The sequence below is a fragment of the Mobula birostris genome, chromosome 16 (assembly GCF_030028105.1).
Source record: "Mobula birostris isolate sMobBir1 chromosome 16, sMobBir1.hap1, whole genome shotgun sequence".
In the NCBI taxonomy this organism is placed as follows: Eukaryota; Metazoa; Chordata; class Chondrichthyes; order Myliobatiformes; family Myliobatidae; genus Mobula; species Mobula birostris.
In genome coordinates this window covers 67,427,954-67,446,987 of record NC_092385.1, presented here as the reverse complement: position 1 = coordinate 67,446,987, position 19,034 = coordinate 67,427,954, and the positions used below count along the sequence as shown (strand labels likewise).

At 43.2% G+C, this 19,034-nt stretch overlaps 1 protein-coding gene across 2 annotated transcripts in view; it reads right to left on the bottom strand.

Moving 5' to 3' along the window:
• The window catches only part of usp4 (ubiquitin specific peptidase 4 (proto-oncogene)), a 117,680-nt gene that overhangs the window by 26,935 nt on the left and 71,711 nt on the right, over positions 1 to 19,034 (bottom strand). For both annotated transcript variants that reach the window (XM_072280772.1, XM_072280773.1), the window contains 4 exons: positions 18,234 to 18,322; positions 16,164 to 16,358; positions 11,243 to 11,349; positions 3,573 to 3,824 (listed from right to left, as the gene is read on the bottom strand). In XM_072280772.1, coding sequence (XP_072136873.1) covers positions 3,573 to 3,824; positions 11,243 to 11,349; positions 16,164 to 16,358; positions 18,234 to 18,322 — 643 coding nt within the window. The remainder of the gene's footprint in view (positions 1 to 3,572; positions 3,825 to 11,242; positions 11,350 to 16,163; positions 16,359 to 18,233; positions 18,323 to 19,034) is intronic.

The window sequence follows — 19,034 nt, the reverse complement described above, 5'->3', positions numbered from 1 at the left end:
ACAGGCGATTCTGTGGATGCAGGAAAGAAACTCAGATGGTAGTTTGCCTCCCAGGTGCCAGGGTCCAGGATGTTTCAGATTGCGTCCAAGATATCCTGCCGTGGGAGGGAGAACATGGCACATATTGGTACCAATGACATAGGTAGGAAGAGGGAAGTGGTCCTGAAAAAAGACCACAGGGAGTTAGGAAGGAAGTTGAGAAGCAGGACTGCAAAGGTAGTAATCTCAGGATTACTGCCTGTGCCATGCGACAGCGAGTATAGGAATAGAATGAGGTGGAGGATAAATGTGTGGCTGAGGGATTGGAGTGGGGGGTAGGGATTCAGATTTCTGGATCATTGGGATCTCTTTTGGGGCAAGTGTGACCTGTGCAAAAAGGACAGGTTGCACTTGAATACCGGGGGACCAATATCCTGGCGGAGAAGTTTGCTAAGGCTACTGGGGAGAGTTTAAACTAGAATTGTTCGGGGGTGGGAACCGAACTGAAGAGACTGGGGAAGAGGCGGTTGGCTCACAAATAGAGAAAGCTTGGAGACAGTGTGTGAGGGAGGATACGCAGGTGATAGAGAAGGGACGTACTCATTTGGACGGCTTGAGATGTGTCTATTTTAACGTAAGGAGTATTGTGAACAAAGCAGATAAGCTTAGAGTGTGGATCAACACTTGGAGCCATTACAAAGACTTGGACGACTCAGACACAGGAATGGTTACTTCAAGTGCTGGGATTTAGATGTTTCAGAAAGGACAGGGAGGGAGGCAAAAGAGGTGGAGCAAGGGGTTACGATGGGGTGGAGTTTGTTAGGTGTGTTCAGGAAGGTTTCTTGACACAATATGTAGATAAGCCTGAAAGAGGAGAGGCTGTACTTGATTTGGTATTGGGAAATGAACCTGGTCTGGTGTCAGATCTCACAGTGGGAATGCATTTTGGAGATAGTGATCTTAATTCTATCTCCTTTACAATAGCATTGGAGAGAGATAGGAACAGACAAGTTAGAAAAACATTTAATTGGAGTAAAGGGAACTATGAGGCTATCAGGCAGGAAATTGGAAGCTTAAGTTGGGAACAGATGTTCTCAGGGAAAAGTACAGAAGAAATGTGGCAAATGTTCAGGGGATATTTGTGTGGAGTTCTGCATGGATACGTTCCAATGAGACAGGGAAGTTATGGTAGGGTACAGGAACCGTGGTGTACAAAGGCTGTAATAAATCTAGTCAAGAAGAAAAGGAAAGCTTACAAAAGGATCAGAGAGTTAGGTAATGTTAGGGATCTATAAGATTGTAAGGCTAACAGGAAGGAGCTTAAAAAGGAAATTAGGAGAGCCAGAAGGGGCCATGAGAAGGCCTTGAAGGCAGGATTAAGGAAAACCCCAAGGCATTCTACAAGTATGTGAAGAGCAAGAGGATAAGACGTGAAAGAATAGGACCTATCAAGTGTGGCAGTGGGAAAGTGTGTATGGAAACGGTGGAAGTAGCAGGGGTACTTGAATATTTTACTTCAGTATTCACTATGGTAAAGATTCTTGGTGATTGTAGCAGACTGAAAAGCTTGAGCACGTAAATATTAAGAAAGAGGATGTGCTGGAGCTTTTGGAAAGCATCAAGTTGGATAAGTCGCCGGGACCGGATGAGATGTACCCAAGGCTACTGTGGGAGGCGAGGGAAGAGATCGCTGAGTCTCTGGCGATGATCTCTGAATCATCAATGGGGATAGGAGAGGTTCCGGAGGATTGTTTCTTTAGTCAAGAAAGGGAGCAGAGATAACCCAGGAAATTATAGACAAGTGAGTCTTACTTCAGTGGTTGGTAAGTTGATGGAGAAGATCCTGAGAGGCAGGATTTATGAACATTTGGAGAGGTATAATATGATTAGGAGTAGTCAGCAGGGCTTTGTCAAAGACAGGTTATGCCTTACGAGCCTGATTGAATTTTTTGAGGATGCGACTAAACAGATTGATGAAGGAAGGGCAGTGGATGTAGTGTATATGAATTCCAAAAAGGCATTTGATAAGGTAGCCCATGCAAGGCTTATTGAGAAAGCAAGGAGGCATGGGATCCAAGGGGACATTGCTTTGTGGATCCAGAACTGGCTTGCCCACAGAAGGCAAAGAGTGGTTGTAGAAGGGTCATATTCTGCATGCAGGTCGGTGACCAGTGGTGTGCTTCAGGGATCTGTTCGGGGACCCTTACTCTTCGTGATTTTTATCAATGACCTGGAAGAGGAAGTGGAGGGATGGGTTAGTAAATTTGCTGTTAACACAAAGGTTAGGGGTATTGTGGATTGTGTGGCGAGCTGTCAGAGGTTACAGTGGGACATCGATAGGATGCAAAACTGAGCTGAGAAGTGGCAGATGGAGTATGATAGCAGAATATAGTATTAATCGTAAGATTCTTGGCAATGTGGAGGATCAGAGGGATCTTGGGGTCCGAGTCCATAGGACGCTCAAAGCAGCTGCGCAGGTTAAGAAGGCATATGGTGTATTGGCCTTTATCCATCGTGGAACTGAATTCAGGAACTGAGAGGTAATGTTGCAGCTATATAGGACCCTGGTCAGACCCCATTTGGAGTACTGTGCTCAGTTCTGGTTACCTCACTACAGGAAGGATGTGGAAGCCATAGAAAGGGTGCAGAGGAGATTTACAAGGATGTTGCCTGGATTTGGGAGCTTGCCTTATGAAAACAGGTTGAGTGAACCCGGCCTTTTCTCCTTGGAGCGACGGAGAATAAGGGTATAAGATGATGAGAGGCATTGATCGCGTGGATAATCAGAGGCTTTTTCGCAGGGCTGAAATGGTTGCCACGAGAGGACACAGGTTTAAGGCGCTGGGGAGTAGGTACAGAGGTGATGTCAGGGGTAAGTTTTTTATGCAGAGAGTGATGAGTGCGTGGAATGGGCTGCCGGTAAAGGTGGTGGATTATTGTACATGAGCGGTTAAAGGCTAGTGTAAATTTGTTGGGCTGAAGGGTCTGCATCTATTCTGTACATCACTGAAATGCAAAGTGATGGAAGGAGAGAATTAGAATTTGGTAAAATGTAGCAACTCTCTTAGGAGCAGCTATCACAACAAGAACATGCTTAATAAATTTCACAGCATGACAATTAAATACACTACAATGCTAATATTACAATACATATGTTTAATGGTGCAGGCTGTAAAATATCTATTAGGAGATAAGATTATTGAACAAGATATGCCCTTTATCAATATTGTATTATTTTCAGCAAGTTCATAAAAGGTGTAAAGCCTTCAAATATTATTTAACAAGAGAAAGTTTAGAAGTAGGAGTTAGCCAAGCATGCAGAGCCATTTGATAGGACCAAAGCTGATCAACTCAGAATTTCTTTCTACCTGTGGTAAACCTTCATCTCCTTGCTTATCAAGTATCTATCCATCTCTGCCTTAAAAATATTAAGATACTCTGCTTCCAGTGCTCCAAAGTCTCACAAACATATATATTGCTTTAATCATTTAAACTTCAGTATCTTCCTTAAGAAATTAAGGAACCGAGAAAAGGTCCAATTGGCTTTGAACCCTATTTCTTACTCTGAATTTAATCGTAAAACTTGGACTTACAGTTCAACTTGAGAAACGTTCCATCTTCTGCAATCGAGCTGAAATCTGAGGTACCATAAGCATTCACCAAATTGAAGGTGAATAGTTTCTTTCTATAGTTGTGTGACTCTTCTTTGGTGGTGTGCTTGCTGGGCCCATTTTCCATCGTATTACGCTCATCAGCTGCAGAGCCATCAGAGTGGCTGTTTTCTGGTTCCGAACCAGGTTCCCCATTATGTCCCAGTACATTTTGAAGATCCATCTCCTCCTCACCTACAGGATGCAAAATAATTAGCTGAATGAATTAATAATGACTAAAAGGTTCAAAGTAAATTCATTATCAAAGCTCATAAATGTCAACACTACCTTGAGATTCATTTTTTGCAGGCATTTACAGGAAGAAAGAAATACAGAATGTTGAAAATAAGACAAATCGCAAAAATAGAGCAAATAAATAATACTGAGAATGAGTTGAAAGAGTCCTTGAAACTGAGTCTTCAGATTGTGAGGTCATAATTTATAACCTAAAATGGCAGCAGAAAACTATTTGTTAATATTAAGTCATTTCTATGCTCTCTTACCCAAAGATAATTTCAATTATAGATAACGTCTCTCAATTTTTCATGTGCATACAATCAACTAGAAATAAGAAAACCGCAAAGTTTTCCACAATTAAATAAAACCTTTTATATAGTAAATTTAGTAAACAAGATAATTTAGATATGCATCAAAAAAGCGGCCAGTGCGTGAGTTGGCCAGTGATGGAGTGGAGCTTTGAGGCTTTGACTCGAGAGATTCTGGCAGTTTTGGCAGTTGGTCTGTGCAATCAAGTCAATCAAGATTTGAATAGATCAGCAGAAAGCCATTATTTGACAATCAAGATTTGAATAGCTCAGACTCAGCAGAAAGCAGCTGATTGTGCAGTCGAGGTCAAGTGACCAAACATTTTGAAAAGCTCAAACAGATAAATAGAGGGACAGCTCAAGCGAAGCGGCCAGTGCATGAGTGGGCCAGTGAGGGAGTGGAGCTTTGTGGCTTTGACTCGAGAGGCTTCGACGAGAAGAGGCAGAGGACAAGCTAGCTCGCAGTTAGTTTTTACAATGTCTCCTGAGACGGTGATGTGGGATGTGGCAGTCTTGGGGGAACGCCCCTCTCCTGCAGAGTCACATCTGCCAGATGTGCATACGGCTGGGCGATCTGGAAGACCGTGTAAGGAATCTGAAGCAGCAGCTGGATGACCTTTGACTCATAAGGGAGAATGAGGCAATCATAGATGAGAGCTACAAGGAGGTAGTCACACCTAGGCTGTCGGAAGCAGGTCACTGGGTGACAGTCAGAGGGGGGAAAGCAAAGGTGAGCAGACAGGTAGTGCAGAGCACCCCTGTAGCCATTCCCCTGAATAATAAGTTTACCATCCTGGATACTGTTGGCGGGGACGACCGACCAGATGTGAGCCACGGTGGCAGGGCCTCCGGCACTGAGTCTGACCCTGTGGTGCAGAAGGGTGGGACGGAGAAGAGGAGGCTGTCGTCATTGGAGACTCTATAGTCAGGGGAGCAGACAGGAGATTTTGTGGACGTGAGGAGGACACCCGCATGGTTTGTTGCCTCCTGGGTGCCAGGGTCCGGGATGTCTCTGACCGGGTGCACGAGATCCTGGTACGAGAGGGAAAGCAACCAGAAGTCATGATACATGTTGGGACCAACGACATAGGCAGGAAGAGGGATGAGGTCCTGAAGTGTGAGTTTCGGGAATTAGGCAGAAGGCTGAAGAACAGGATCTCAAGGGTGACGTTCTCAGGATTGCTGCCAGTGCTACGTGACAGAGATGGTAAGAATTGGAGAAGATGGCAGTTGAATACGTGGCTGAGGAGTTGGTGCAGGGAGCAGGGTTTTAGATTTTTAGATCATTGGGATCTCTTCTGGGGAAGGTGGGACCTATACAGATTGGATGGGTTGCACCTGAACTCGAGAGGGAGCAATATCCTTGCAGGTAGGTTTGCTAGCATGGTTCGGGAGGGTTTAAACTAATTTGTGAGGGGGATGGGACCCAGAGCGATAGAGCAGTGAAAGAAGTGCATGGACTAAAGCCAGATCTAACATACAGAGAGGCTTTGAGGAATGAGAAGCAGAATAAACGGTGTAAAGACAGTAAGGTAGAAGGGCTGAAATGTGTGTACCTCAATGCAAGAAGCATCAGGAACAAAGGTGATGAACTGAGAGCTTGGATACATACATGGAATTATGATGTAGTGGCCATTACAGAGACTTGGCTGGCACCAGGGCAGGAATAGATTCTCAATATTCCTGGATTTCAGTGCTTTAAAAGGGATAGAGAGGGTGGAAAAAGGGGAGGAGGGGTGGCATTACTGGTCAGGGATACTATTACAGCTACAGAAAGGGTGGGCAATGTAGCAGGATCCTCTTTTGAGTCAATATGGGTGGAAGTCAGGAACAGGAAGGGAGCAGTTACTCTACTGGGGGTATTCTATAGGCCCCCTGGTAGCAGCAGAGATACAGAGGAGCAGATTGGGAGGCAGGTTTTGGAAAGGTGCAAAAATAACAGGGTTGTTATCATGGGTGACTTTAACTTCCCTAATATTGATTGGCACCTGATTAGTTTGAAGGGTTTAGATGGGGCAGAATTTGTTAAGTGTGTCCAGGATGGATTCCTGTCACAGTATGTGGACAGGCCGACTAGGGGGAATGCCATACTAGATCTAGTACTAGGTAATGAACCGGGTCAGGTCACAGATCTCTCAGCGGGTGAGCATCTGGGGGGACAGTGACCACTGCTCCCTGGCCTTTATAATTATCATGGAAAAGGATAGAACCAAAGAGGACAGGAAAATTTTTAATTGGGGAAAGGCAAATTATGAGGCTATAAGGCTAGAACTTGCGGGTGTGAATTGGGATGATGTTTTTGCAGGGAAATGTACTATGGACATGTGGTCGATGTTTAGAGATCTCTTGCGGGATGCAAGGGATAAATTTGTCCCGGTGAGGAAGATAAAGAATGGTAGGGTGAAGGAACTATGGGTGACAAGTGAGGTGGAAAATCTAGTCAGGTGGAAGAAGGCAGCATACATGAGGTTTAGGAAGCAAGGATCAGATGGGTCTATTGAGGAATATAGGGAAGCAAGAAAGGAGCTTAAGAAGGGGCGGAGAAGAGCAAGAAGGGGGTATGAGAAGGCCTTGACGAATAGGGTAAAGGAAAACCCCAAGGCATTCTTCAATTATGTGAAGAAAAAAAGGATGACAGGAGTGAAGGTAGGACCGATTAGAGATAAAGGTGGGAAGATGTGCCTGGAGGCTGTGGAAGTGAGCAAGGTCCTCAATGAATACTTCTCTTTGGTATTCACCAATGAGAGGGAACTTGATGGTGGTGAGGACAATATGAGTGAGGTTGATGTTCTGGAGCATGTTGATATTAAGGGAGAGGAGGTGTTGGAGTTGTTAAAATACATTAGGACAGATAAGTCCCTGGGGCCTGACGGAATATTCCCCAGGCTGCTCCACGAGGCGAGAGAAAAGATTGCTGAGCCCCTGGCTAGGATCTTTATGTCCTCGTTGACCACGGGAATGGTACCGGAGGATTGGAGGGAGGCGAATGTTGTTCCCTTGTTCAAAAAAGGTAGTAGGGATAGTCCGAGTAATTATAGACCAGTGAGCCTTACGTCTGTGGTGGGAAAGCTGTTGGAAAAGATTCTTAGAGATAGGATCTATAGGCATTTAGAGAATCACGGTCTGATCAGGGACAGTCAGCATGGCTTTGTGAAGGGCAGATCGTGTCTAACAAGCCTGATAGAATTCTTTGAGGAGGTGACCAGGCATATTGATGAGGGTAGTGCAGTGGATGTGATCTATATGGATTTTAGTAAGGCATTTGACAAGGTTCCACACGGTAGGCTTATTCAGAAAGTTAGAAGGCATGGGATCCAGGGAAGTTTGGCCAGGTGGATTCAGAATTGGCTTGCCTGCAGAAGGCAGAGGGTGGTGGTGGAGGGAGTACATTCAGATTGGAGGATTGTGACTAGTGGTGTCCCACAAGGATCTGTTCTGGGACCTCGACTTTTCGTGATATTTATTAACGACCTGGATGTCGGGGTAGAAGGGTGGGTTGGCAAGTTTGCAGACAACACAAAGGTTGGTGGTGTTGTAGATAGTGTAGAGGGTTGTCAAAGATTGCAGAGAGACATTGATAGGATGCAGAAGTGGGCTGAGAAGTGGCAGATGGAGTTCAACCCGGAGAAGTGTGAGGTGGTACACTTTGGAAGGACAAACTCCAAGGCACAGCACAAAGTAAATGGCAGGATACTTGGTAGTGTGGAGGAGCAGAGGGAGCTCGGGGTACATGTCCACAGATCCCTGAAAGTTGCCTCACAGGTGGATAGGGTAGTTAAGAAAGCTCATGGGGTGTTAGCTTTCATAAGTCGAGGGATAGAGTTTAAGAGTCGCGAGGTAATGATGCAGCTCTATAAAACTCTGGTTAGGCCACACTTGGAGTACTGTGTCCAGTTCTGGTCACCTCACTATAGGAAGGATGTGGAAGCATTGGAAAGGGTACAGAGGAGATTTACCAGGATGCTGCCTGGTTTAGAAAGTATGCATTATGATCAGAGATTAAGGGAGCTAGGGCTTTACTCTTTGGAGAGAAGGAGGATGAGAGGAGACATGATAGAGGTGTACAAGATAATAAGAGGAATAGATAGAGTGGATAGCCAGCGCCTCTTCCCCAGGGCACCACTGCTCAATACAAGAGGACATGGCTTTAAGGTAAGGGGTGGGAAATTCAAGGGGGATATAGAGGAAGGTTTTTTACTCAGAGAGTGGTTGGTGCGTGGAATACACTGCCTGAGTCAGTGGTGGAGGCAGGTACACTAGTGAAGTTTAAGAAACTACTAGACAGGTATATGGAGGAATCTAAGGTGGGGGCTTATATGGGAGGCAGGGTTTGAGGGTCGGCACAACATTGTGGGCCAAAGGGCCTGTACTGTGCTGTACTATTCTATACATTAAATTTAGTAACAATTTCAATAAAGCTGGAGATTGATAAAGATAAAAAAAAAATCAATTAGTTTGTTACACTGAATAGCTGCTATCAGCATGGAAAAGGTGTTCAGAAGTCAGGTTCCATCAAAATCTATAGCATTGCAAACACCCATTTGACAAATTGTTTTACTGCCATGAGGTGTACATTTTGCTGCACCTATTCAAAGCTGATTCTGCTGCCCACATTCTCATGGCATTACAAATTTGAATAATCATAGCAGTATAATACAGCTATTAGTGCTTCCAAAAAAATGGCACCTATTTGGAACCAGAAGGGTAAACTGTGTGGAGGGAGAAGAATATGAATACTTTGTAATTGTCCACCACAAAGTGGTGTAGATGCCAAAGTCTTATTTAAAGCAGATGGGATAAGGTTGGGAAAGGTTTGAAAAATTGAGAAATTACTGTATCCTAGAATAATAAAATACTGTATCCTGGACTATTAATAGTATATAAATGCATGTATTAAAAGAGTACTTAATACGCTTTTTCAGAGGTGGTCATGGGAACTGTAGCTATATTAGTGGTTATTTTCCAAAATTCTATACATCACTGAAGAGGTAGAGCTGAACAAATTTGTGTGCCTGAAAATAGATAAGACCCCTGGTCCCAATGGAGTGCATCCCAGGGCACTGAAAGAAATGACTCAAGTTATAGTAGAGGCTTTGGTGATGATTTACCAAAATTCTCTGGACTAGGCAGGTCCCGGCAGATTGTCACGCCACTGATCAAAAAAGGATGTGGGCATAAAGCAGGTAACTATAGGCCAGTTAGTTTAACATCTGTAGTTGGGAAAATGCTTGAAACCATCATTAAAAAAGAAATAGCGAGGCATCTGGAAAGAAATGGATCCATGAGGCAAAGGCAGGTCCTGTTTGATAAACTTATTGGAATACTTTGAGGATATAACAAGCACAGTGGATAGAGGGAAACAGATGGACGTTATTTACTTGGATTCCCAGAAGGTGTTCGATAAGGTGCCGCATAAAAGACTTATCAATAAGATAAGGACGTATAGAGTTGATAGAAGATTGGTCAACTAATAGAAAGCAGAGAGTTGCGACACATGGGTGTTACTCTGGTTGGCAATCAGTGGTGAGCTGTGTGCCGCAGGGGTTGGTGCTGGGCCCACAACTGTTCACAATATACATTAACCATCTGGAAGAAGGAACAGAGTGTCGTGTATCCAAATTTGCTGATGATACTAAATTGAGTGGGAAAGCAAATTGTGCAGAAAATATGGAGAGTGTAGAGATACATAGATAGGTTAAGTAAGTGGGCAAGGGTCTGGTAGATGGAGTACAATGTTGGTAAATGCCAACACATCCACTTTGGAAGGAAAAATGAAACAGCAGATTACTATTTAAATGGTAAAAATATTACAGCATGCTACTATGCAGAGGGACTTGGGAGTGCTTGTGCATGAATCACAAAAGGTTGGTTTGCAGGTGCAGCAGGCTATCAAGGAGGCAAATTGAATGTTGACCTTCATTGCTAGAGGGATAGAACTTAAGAGAAGGGAGGTTATGTTGCAACTGTATAGGGTACTGGTGAGGCAGCACCTGGAGTACAGTGTGCAGTTCTGGTCTCCTTCATTGAAGGAGGATACACTGGGTTTGGAGACGATGGAGAGGAGGTTCACCGGGTTGATTCAAGATGAGGGGGTTAGACTATGAGGAAAGATTGAGTCGCTTGGGACTGTACTCGCTGGAATTCAGAAGAATGAGAGATCTTATAGAAACATAAAATTAGGAAAGGGATAGAAAAGATAAGAGGCAGGAAAGCCTCTTGTAGGTGAGACTAGAACTAGGGAAGATTCGGGGAAGTAGATTTAGGATGGAGATGATGCTTTTCCCAGAGAGTGATGAAGCTGTGGAATTCTCTGCCCAATGAAGCACTGGAGGCTACCTCAGTAAATATAAGGTTGGACAGAATGTTGCACAGTAGGGGAAATTAAGAGTTATGGGCAAAAGGTAGGTAAGTGGAGATAAGTCCCTGGCCAGATCAGCCATGATCTTATTGAATGGCGGAGCAGTTTCCACAGTTAGATGGCCTACTCTTTTGTTCTTATACATTGTGGAATAATTCTAGAAGAATGGAGGGGGTAAATGAGATAACGTTAGCATTCCATCAAGGTGAAGTGAATGCTAAAGTTCATTGTAAAACTTGTGGAAACAGGGTATGTGGAAAATATCAATGAAATCTTGTTTGAGGATGCAAGATGAAGTACAGCAGTATTATTTTGATTATCAGAAGACCTTTGATTAAAAGTATCACATAAGAAGTCAGGTGCATGATTAAATTTATGAGATTGAAAAAGAAAGTAAGAATAGGAAGAAATTTTTGCACTGGCAAAATGAAGAACTGCAAGGAATCAGCATTTTAGCTGTGAGGGACTGTGAATGGAGGAGCAGGAACACAGACTTCAAAAACAAGGCGGCCAGTGAGATCAAGATCAAGTGGTTTATCCCTGCATCGGTTTGTTCATCAACTCCAATACAGCCAGGCTGGAAGGTACACTCTTCAGGACTTGGCCAGCTCTATTATTGATAGTGTCAGAAAGAAACATTATGCTATGCTCGTTCAACAAGTATATTCTGTCTGTTATAATAAGGATTACGCTGAATGATGTAATAGTACCTTCATCACCAATGCCATTTGGCTCATTAGACAAACCATTGTCTGTTCTCTGGCTTTCACTGTTATTGCTTTCAATTACATCCTTGTGAGTTTGTTTCACATAACGACTGAAATGAGAAAAATAAAAGTGACGTATTTTAACTAAACCAACTACATGACATTATATATACTAATTTTACAACACAAGTTACCCTGACTAATCAAGAATCTATCAACCTCTTCCTTAAAGACACCCAATGACCTGCCCTCTAGTTAAAGAAAATCCTCTTCATCTCCACAATACAATGACATCCCTCTACCCTGAGGATGTGCTATCTAGCCCAAGACTTCCCTACTACAGGAGTCAACCTTCCCCCTTCCTACATCCATTCCATCTAGCCCTTTCAACATTCAATAGGTTTCAATCAGATTCCTCCCCCCCATTCTTCTAAATTCCAGTGAATACAGACCCAGAGCCATCAAACAATCCTCATACAACAAACCTTGTATCCTGGTATCATTCTTGTGAACTTCCTCTGAACCCTCTCCAATGACAGCACATGCTTCCAAAGATAAGGGGCCCAAAACTGATCATAATACTCCAAGTGAGACCTCACAGGTGCCTCCTAAAAGTGTCAGCGTTACAGTCCTGTATTTATGTTCTTGTCCTCCCAAAATGAATGCTCACTGTGCAAGCAGGGAGTCCTGCATGAGCACTCCCAAGTCCCTTTGCACCTCAGATTTTAGCCCGCCTTAGAAAATAGTCTACACTTTTGTTTTACTGAAGTGCATAACTATACACTTCCTTACACTATATCCCATTATCTGTCACTTCCTTATCCAGCCTCCTAATCTGTCCAAATCCTTCTGCAGCCTCTGGTTCCTCAATACTACCTGCTTCTCCACTTACCTTTGTATTGTCTGCAAACTTGGCCACAAAGCCATCAATTGTCATCCAAATCATTGTCATATAACGTAACGTAATAAGCATGGGCTCTTATTATCACTGAAATATATCATGAAATTTGTTGTTTTATGGCAGCAATACAGTGAAATACATAAAATATACTATAAATTACATAACCAATACATTGAAAAAAGTAGTGCAAAATTAATGAGGTAGCATTTATGGGTTGGTTCATTGGCCATTTAGAAATCCAATGGCAGAAGGGAAGAAGCTGTTCCTAGGGTCTTGTACCTCCTTTTGAATGGTAGTAAAGAGAATGTCCTTAATGATGGATGCCACCTTTTTGAGGCATTGCCTTTCGAAGATGTCCTCGATGATGGCACTTCCCCAATTCTATATTTCAACCTCTTTCAACAAAGGCCAATATTCCACCTACCTTCTGAATTACTCGCCACATCTAACAACTCCACAATTTATACAAAACAGCAGCTAGGTTCCTCAGTGCTTCACTGTTCCCCAATCCTTCTCTATTTACATAGGTCTGTCTGTCTATAGAATATTCTAACCAAAGCACAAATTAAATTAGTTTGATTCCCCCCACATTGAACGCCATTTGTCACCCAATTTATCACTGCAACGCATCTTCTCCAGTTTCATGTCATTCTACCCCCTCCCCCGAGGTCATTAACATAAATAGCAAATACTCTAGGGCCAAGAATCTAGGCGTTCCACTACATCAGCTTGATGATTTAGATTAGCTTTAATTATCACACGCACATCAAAGCATACAGTGAAATGCATTGTTTGCATCAATGACTATCAAAGACAGAGGACTGCAAGTGTCATAATGTTTCTGGTGCCATCATAGGATGCCCACAACTCAGTAACCCAACCCACACATCTTTGGAATGTTGGAGGAAACCAGAGCATCCAGAGGAAACCCATGTGGTCACAGGGAGACTGGACAAGCTCCCTACAGACAGCAGCAGAAATTGAACTCCAATCTTCCAGATGGTGCTATAAAGTGCTACACAAAGTGCTAAACTACTGTGTAGTCCAAGTCCCTAATGTCACTAGTTATATCCTTGAAGAATTTATTTACTTCAGATTTTCTGCAGCTTGTTTGCTGCATCACAGTTATTTTATTTCCTTTAAATTCTCTCCTATGTATTCATTCATCATCTTTTAGACACCTCTTCCAGGCAATTTGGTTGCAATTAAATCTTCACATCCCTCTCTTACACCACACAATCTGTCTCCTTCACAGACATATCCTTTGTTTTCTGCACCCTTCCACCCTTCCTGCCATTGAAAATGTGCTCATTTTCTTGACTTTTTCTTGTTCTGTAATGAAGAGGATACAGTTATGACATGGTATTCATGCCACCGTGACAAAACTTAGCACCTGTCTGTACTTCTGCTCCCTGAAGACTACAGCACCAGTAGTGACGACCAAGAAGGTATGGAAAAAGGAAGCACAGGAGCGCTTATAGGACTGCTTTGAATCTGTGGACTGGACTGTATTCAGGAATTCAACTTCAAATCTGGATCAGTATGCTACAGTTGTTTGCGACTTCATTAAAACTTGTATGCATGAGTGTGTACGAAAATGCTGTACATTCCCAAACCAAAGGCCGTGGATGAACCAGGTGCTTCATCGTCTGCTGAGGATTTGATCCGTGGCATTTAAGTCTTGCGACCCAGGCCTGCACAAGAAAACCAGGTATGACTTGCAGAGGGCTATTTCAAGAGCGAAGAAATGAATGAGGTTGAAGGCAACATCGGCTGTATGTCAAGTCTGCCAGGGTTTGCAGGGCCTTACTTCCTACAAAGCGAAACCAAACAGCATGAATGGCAGTGATGTTTCACTACCAGACAAGCTCAATGCTTCTTATGTCCACTTTGAGTGGGAAAATATAACTATAGCTGTGAAGAGCCCTGCTGCACCAGTGATCTCTACCTCGGAGGCCAATGTCAGGCTGCCTATCAGGAGCAAGGTGAACCCTTGCAAGACGGCCAGCCCCAGTGGCGTACCTCTGAAGATCTGTGCCAAATGTCAAGGACATTTTGAACCTCTTATTGCTACAGTCTGAAATTCCCACCTGGTTCAAAAAGGGAACAATTATATCAGTGCCCTAGAGGAGCAGAGTTGAGCTGCCTTAATGACCATCGTTCAGTTACACTCACATCTACAGTGATGAAATGCTTTGAGAGGTTGGTCATAGCCAGAATCAACTCCTGCCTCAACAAGGACCTGGATCCACTGCAATTTGCCCATCGCCACAATAAATCTACAGCACACGCAATCTCAATGGTTCTCATGTGACTTTAGAAACTTCAACAATACAAATATCTATGTCAGGATGTTGCTCATTGACTATAGCTCAGTGTTTAATATCATTATTCTTAGTCCTGATTGATAAGCTAGAGAACCTGGGCCTCTGTATCTCCCTCCACAATTGGATCCCCCAACTTCCTAAATGGAAGACTGCAATTACCTCCTTGCTGACAATCAACACATACACACCTCAGGGATGCGTGCTCAGCTCACTGCTCTACTCTCTCTATACCCATGACTGTGTAGCTACGCATAGCTCAAATGCCATCTTAAATTTGCTGATGATACAACCATTGTTGGTAGAATCTCAGATGGAGAAGAGAGGACCTACAGGAGCGAGATATACCAGATAGTGGAGCAGTGTTGCAGCAAGAACCTTGAACTCAATGTCAGTAAGACCAAAGAGCTGATTGTGGATTTCAGAAAGGGTAGGACGAGGGAACAGAAACCAATCCTCAGAAGTGGAAAGAGTGAGCAGTTTCAAGTTCCTGGGTGTCAATATCTCGAAGAATCTAACCTGGTCCCAACATATCAACGCAACTATAAAGGCGGCAAGACAACAGCTATCTTTCATTAGGAGTTTGAGGAGATTTTGTTTGTCACTCAAGAACCCTCGAAAGCTTCTACAGATGTACTATGGAGAGCATTCTGACAGTTGCCTGGTAGGGGTGGGTGAGGGTTGGTTTGGGGGAGGGTGGGGGGGGGTTGTTACTGCACAGGATTAAAGGAAGCCACAGAAAGTTGTAAAATTAGTCAGCTCCATCTTGGATACCTGCCTCCAAAGTATCCAAGACATCTTCAAGGAGCGGTGCCTCAGTAAGGTGGTGTCATTAAGGACCCCATTACTAAGGACATACCCTCTTCTCATTGTTACAGCCAGGAAGGAGGTACAGAAGCCTGAAGGCACACACTCAGTGATCCAGGAACAGTTTCTTCCCTTCTGCCATCTGATTCCTAAATGGACATTGAATCTACGAACACTACCTCACTTTTATTATTTCTGTTTTTGCACTATTTTTATTTTAACTATTTAATATACATATACGAGGGGTGATTGATAAGTTTGTGGCCTAAGGCAGAAGGAATGGGGAGAAACTTCAAACTTTCTGCATTTTCACTCAAAGAGATGAACTGCACGTGCATTCAACGAGAGCTGTATAACTCATCTCCTTCTACCTTAGGCCACAAACTTATCAATCACCCCTGCTGTGGACCACCTGGAGGTCCAAGATGCTCTCGTTACATGCATGTGCAGTTCAACTCTTTGAGTGATAATGCAGAAAGTTTGAAGTTAATAACCCATCTCCCTCTAGCTTAGGCCATGAACTTATCAATCACCCCTGCGAAGGGATCCGTATGCTCCATGACCACTGGACTAAGTGTGTACATGTAGGAAGGGACTATGTTGAAAAATAAATGTGCTAGGTTTTCTAAATTGACTCCTTCTACCTTAGGCCACAAACTTATCAATCACCCCTCGCACTTACTATAATTGATTTACTTATTTATTTTCTCCTATATTATCACGTACTGCATTATATTGCTGTCACTAAGTTAACAAATCTCACGACATATGCCAGTGATATTAAATCTGATTCTGAAAAAAATTTCAACCACAACAAAGTAGCGGAACTAAAACACTAAATCATAAAATGCTCCAAGGATCAATTTCCCATTTAAAACAATATTAAACTTACGAAATCCGTGCAAGGATCAGGTCATACAAGTTATCCAGAGTAAGATTATCCTTCGGAACTGAGATCAGCAAAGGCTGACCAAACAAAACAGTACCCGCAGGTATATTTGACGATCGTAACCTTTTCTCACGGAAATAAATTGGAAGATTGATCCACTTTGAAGTTTCATCATCTCCAACACCAGAAACTTCGTAACTGCAAAAACATTATGAACAGATCAATTCAAAAATTTGGCAACTGCAATTCATTAGATGCTGCAAATATGTGTTTGATCTGAATATAGTAGTGATGTTAAAAAGAGATGATTTTATACAATTCAAAACAAAACTAAAATACAGCAGAATAAACTTTTGATAGCCCTGGACCTGTACTAGCTGGAGTTTAGAAGAATATTAGGGGAGGAGGGGGGGAGAGACTGGCGCTCATTGAAATCTATAGAATATTGAAAAGCATAGATTGTGTGTACTTGCAGTGGATGTTTCCTACAGTGGAGGACGCTAGGATGAGTGGGCATAGCCTCAGAATACAAGAACGTCCCTTTAGAACAGATGGAGGAATTTCTTTAGCTAGAGGGTGGTGAACCATTGCCACAGACAACCACGGAGGCCAATATCATTGAGTTTATTTAAAACGAATGTTGATAGGTTCTTGATTAGGAAGGGCATCAAAGGTTATGGAGAAAAGGCAGGAGGAGGTTGAGAGGAATAATTAAGATGATGGAATGGTGCAGAAGACCTGATGGGACAAATGGCCTAATTCTGCTCCTGTGTTTTATGGTCTTCCCATTGAATTGACTTTATTTCATACATCCTTCACATATATGAGGAGTAAAAATCTTTACGTTACGTCTCCATGTAAATGTGTAATGTGCAATGTGCAATCATAGTAACTTATAAATAGAACGTCAACGTGATACAGAGTACACTCAAATCAGCGTAAGTTCATCAGTCTGATGGCCTGGTGGAAGAAGCTGTCCTGGAGCCTGTTGGTCCTGGCTTTTATGCTGCGGTACCGCTTCCGGGATGGTAGCAGCTGGAATAGATTGCGGTTGGGATGGCTTGGGTCCCCAATGATTCTATGGGTCCTTTTTACAAACCTGTCCTTGTAAGTGTCATGAATCATGGGAAGTTCACAACTACAGATGCGCTGGGCTGTTCGCACCACTCTTTGCAGAGTCCTGTGATTAAGGGAAGTACTGTTCCCATACCAGACAGTGATGCAGCCAGTCGGGATGCTCTCAATTGCGCCGCTGTAGAAAGTTCTTAGGATTTGGGGGCCCATACCAAACTTCTTCAACCATCTGAGGTGAAAGAGGCGCTGTTGTGCCTTTTTCATCATGCAGCTGGTGTGCACAGACCATGTGAGGTCCTCGGTGATGTGGATGCCAAGAAACTTGAAGTTGTTTACCATTTCAACCCCAGGTCCATTGATGTCAATAGGGGTTAGCCCATCTCCATTCCTCCTGTAATCCACAACCAACTCCTTTGTTTTTGTGACATTGAGGGAGAGGCTGTTTTCAGGACACCACTGTGTCAAGAGAGATGACTTCTTCCTTGTAGGCCACCTCGTTATTGTTTGAGATAAAGCCAATCAATGTAGTGTTGCCGGCAAATTTAATTAGCAGATTGGAGCTGTGGGTGGCGACAGTCATGGGTATACAGGGGGTAAAGGAGGGGAATCAGTACGCAGCCCTGAGGGGCTCCTGTGTTAAGAATCAGAAGGTTGGAGGTGAGAGAGCCCACTCTCACAACCTGCTGACGATCTGATGGGAAGTCCAGGATCCAGCTGCACAAAGCAGGGTCAAGGCCGAGGTCTCTTAGCTTCCTGTTGAGTCTGGATGGAACTATGGTGTTGAATGCTGAACTGTATTCTCACATAAGCACCCATCTTCTCCAGATGTGCAAGGACGGTATGTAGAGCAGTGGCTATTGCGTCATCTGTCGAATGGTTGTGTCGGTAGGCGAATTGTAGGGGGTCCACTTTGGGTAGTAGCAAGCTGCAGATGTAATCCTGAACTAATGTGAATCACGTCTAAAATGAGAATGGAAAAGATATGGTTTTTATACTTACACAAAAATATCGTCCCTAATATGTTTCAAGGCTTCATCTTGTCGGTAGATTTCATGGAACCGATGATTGTAAACATCAGTGACTACCATCTGAAAGCAATGTATATGAATTTTAAATCATAAGGCATTGATCCTAATACTCGTTCTTCAATCATAATTTATTTACTGGTGCACATGGAAAACAGCAAGGTACCAATTGGATACATATTGACTGATTGGTAACCTTGTGGATGTTCAATTTTTTTATTTGACTAATCAATCACCAGTTACACTATGATAATACAGGTATTAACAGCCAATAGAATCTATACTCTAAAGGCCAATAATATGTCAGAATTAGTGACGTAAATGTCATCCTAGAATCCTTCATTAGTATCTGTCTTGTCTTGGTATGCCAAATGGCTCTGGCCCCACGCTGTGCAAAGGGGAACTATGGTCTTCAATTACGTTTCTTGCCTAGGACAAATACATACTATCTTTGCCTGGGCATTACCTTATTCCTTGCCACAACTTCCCCAAGTGCTAACAGTGAAACACCTTTCCCCTTCCAACTAACCCAGAGAGTCAAACCCTCTTTCAAAGTAAAGCAGAGATTCATTTGCACTTCTGCACTGATGTCCACAATGTGGCCTTTGCTAAAATGAGGAAACCACTGACAAGGTGAGCAAGTGTGAATGAATTTCCTGTTTCCTGGCACTTAAGTTTTCCATCCAATATAGACTGACCAATTTGTCAGTAGAATACTACACTGTTACAACAGCAGCAAGTGCAAGCTTGATGAACAGAACTCATTTTCCATTTG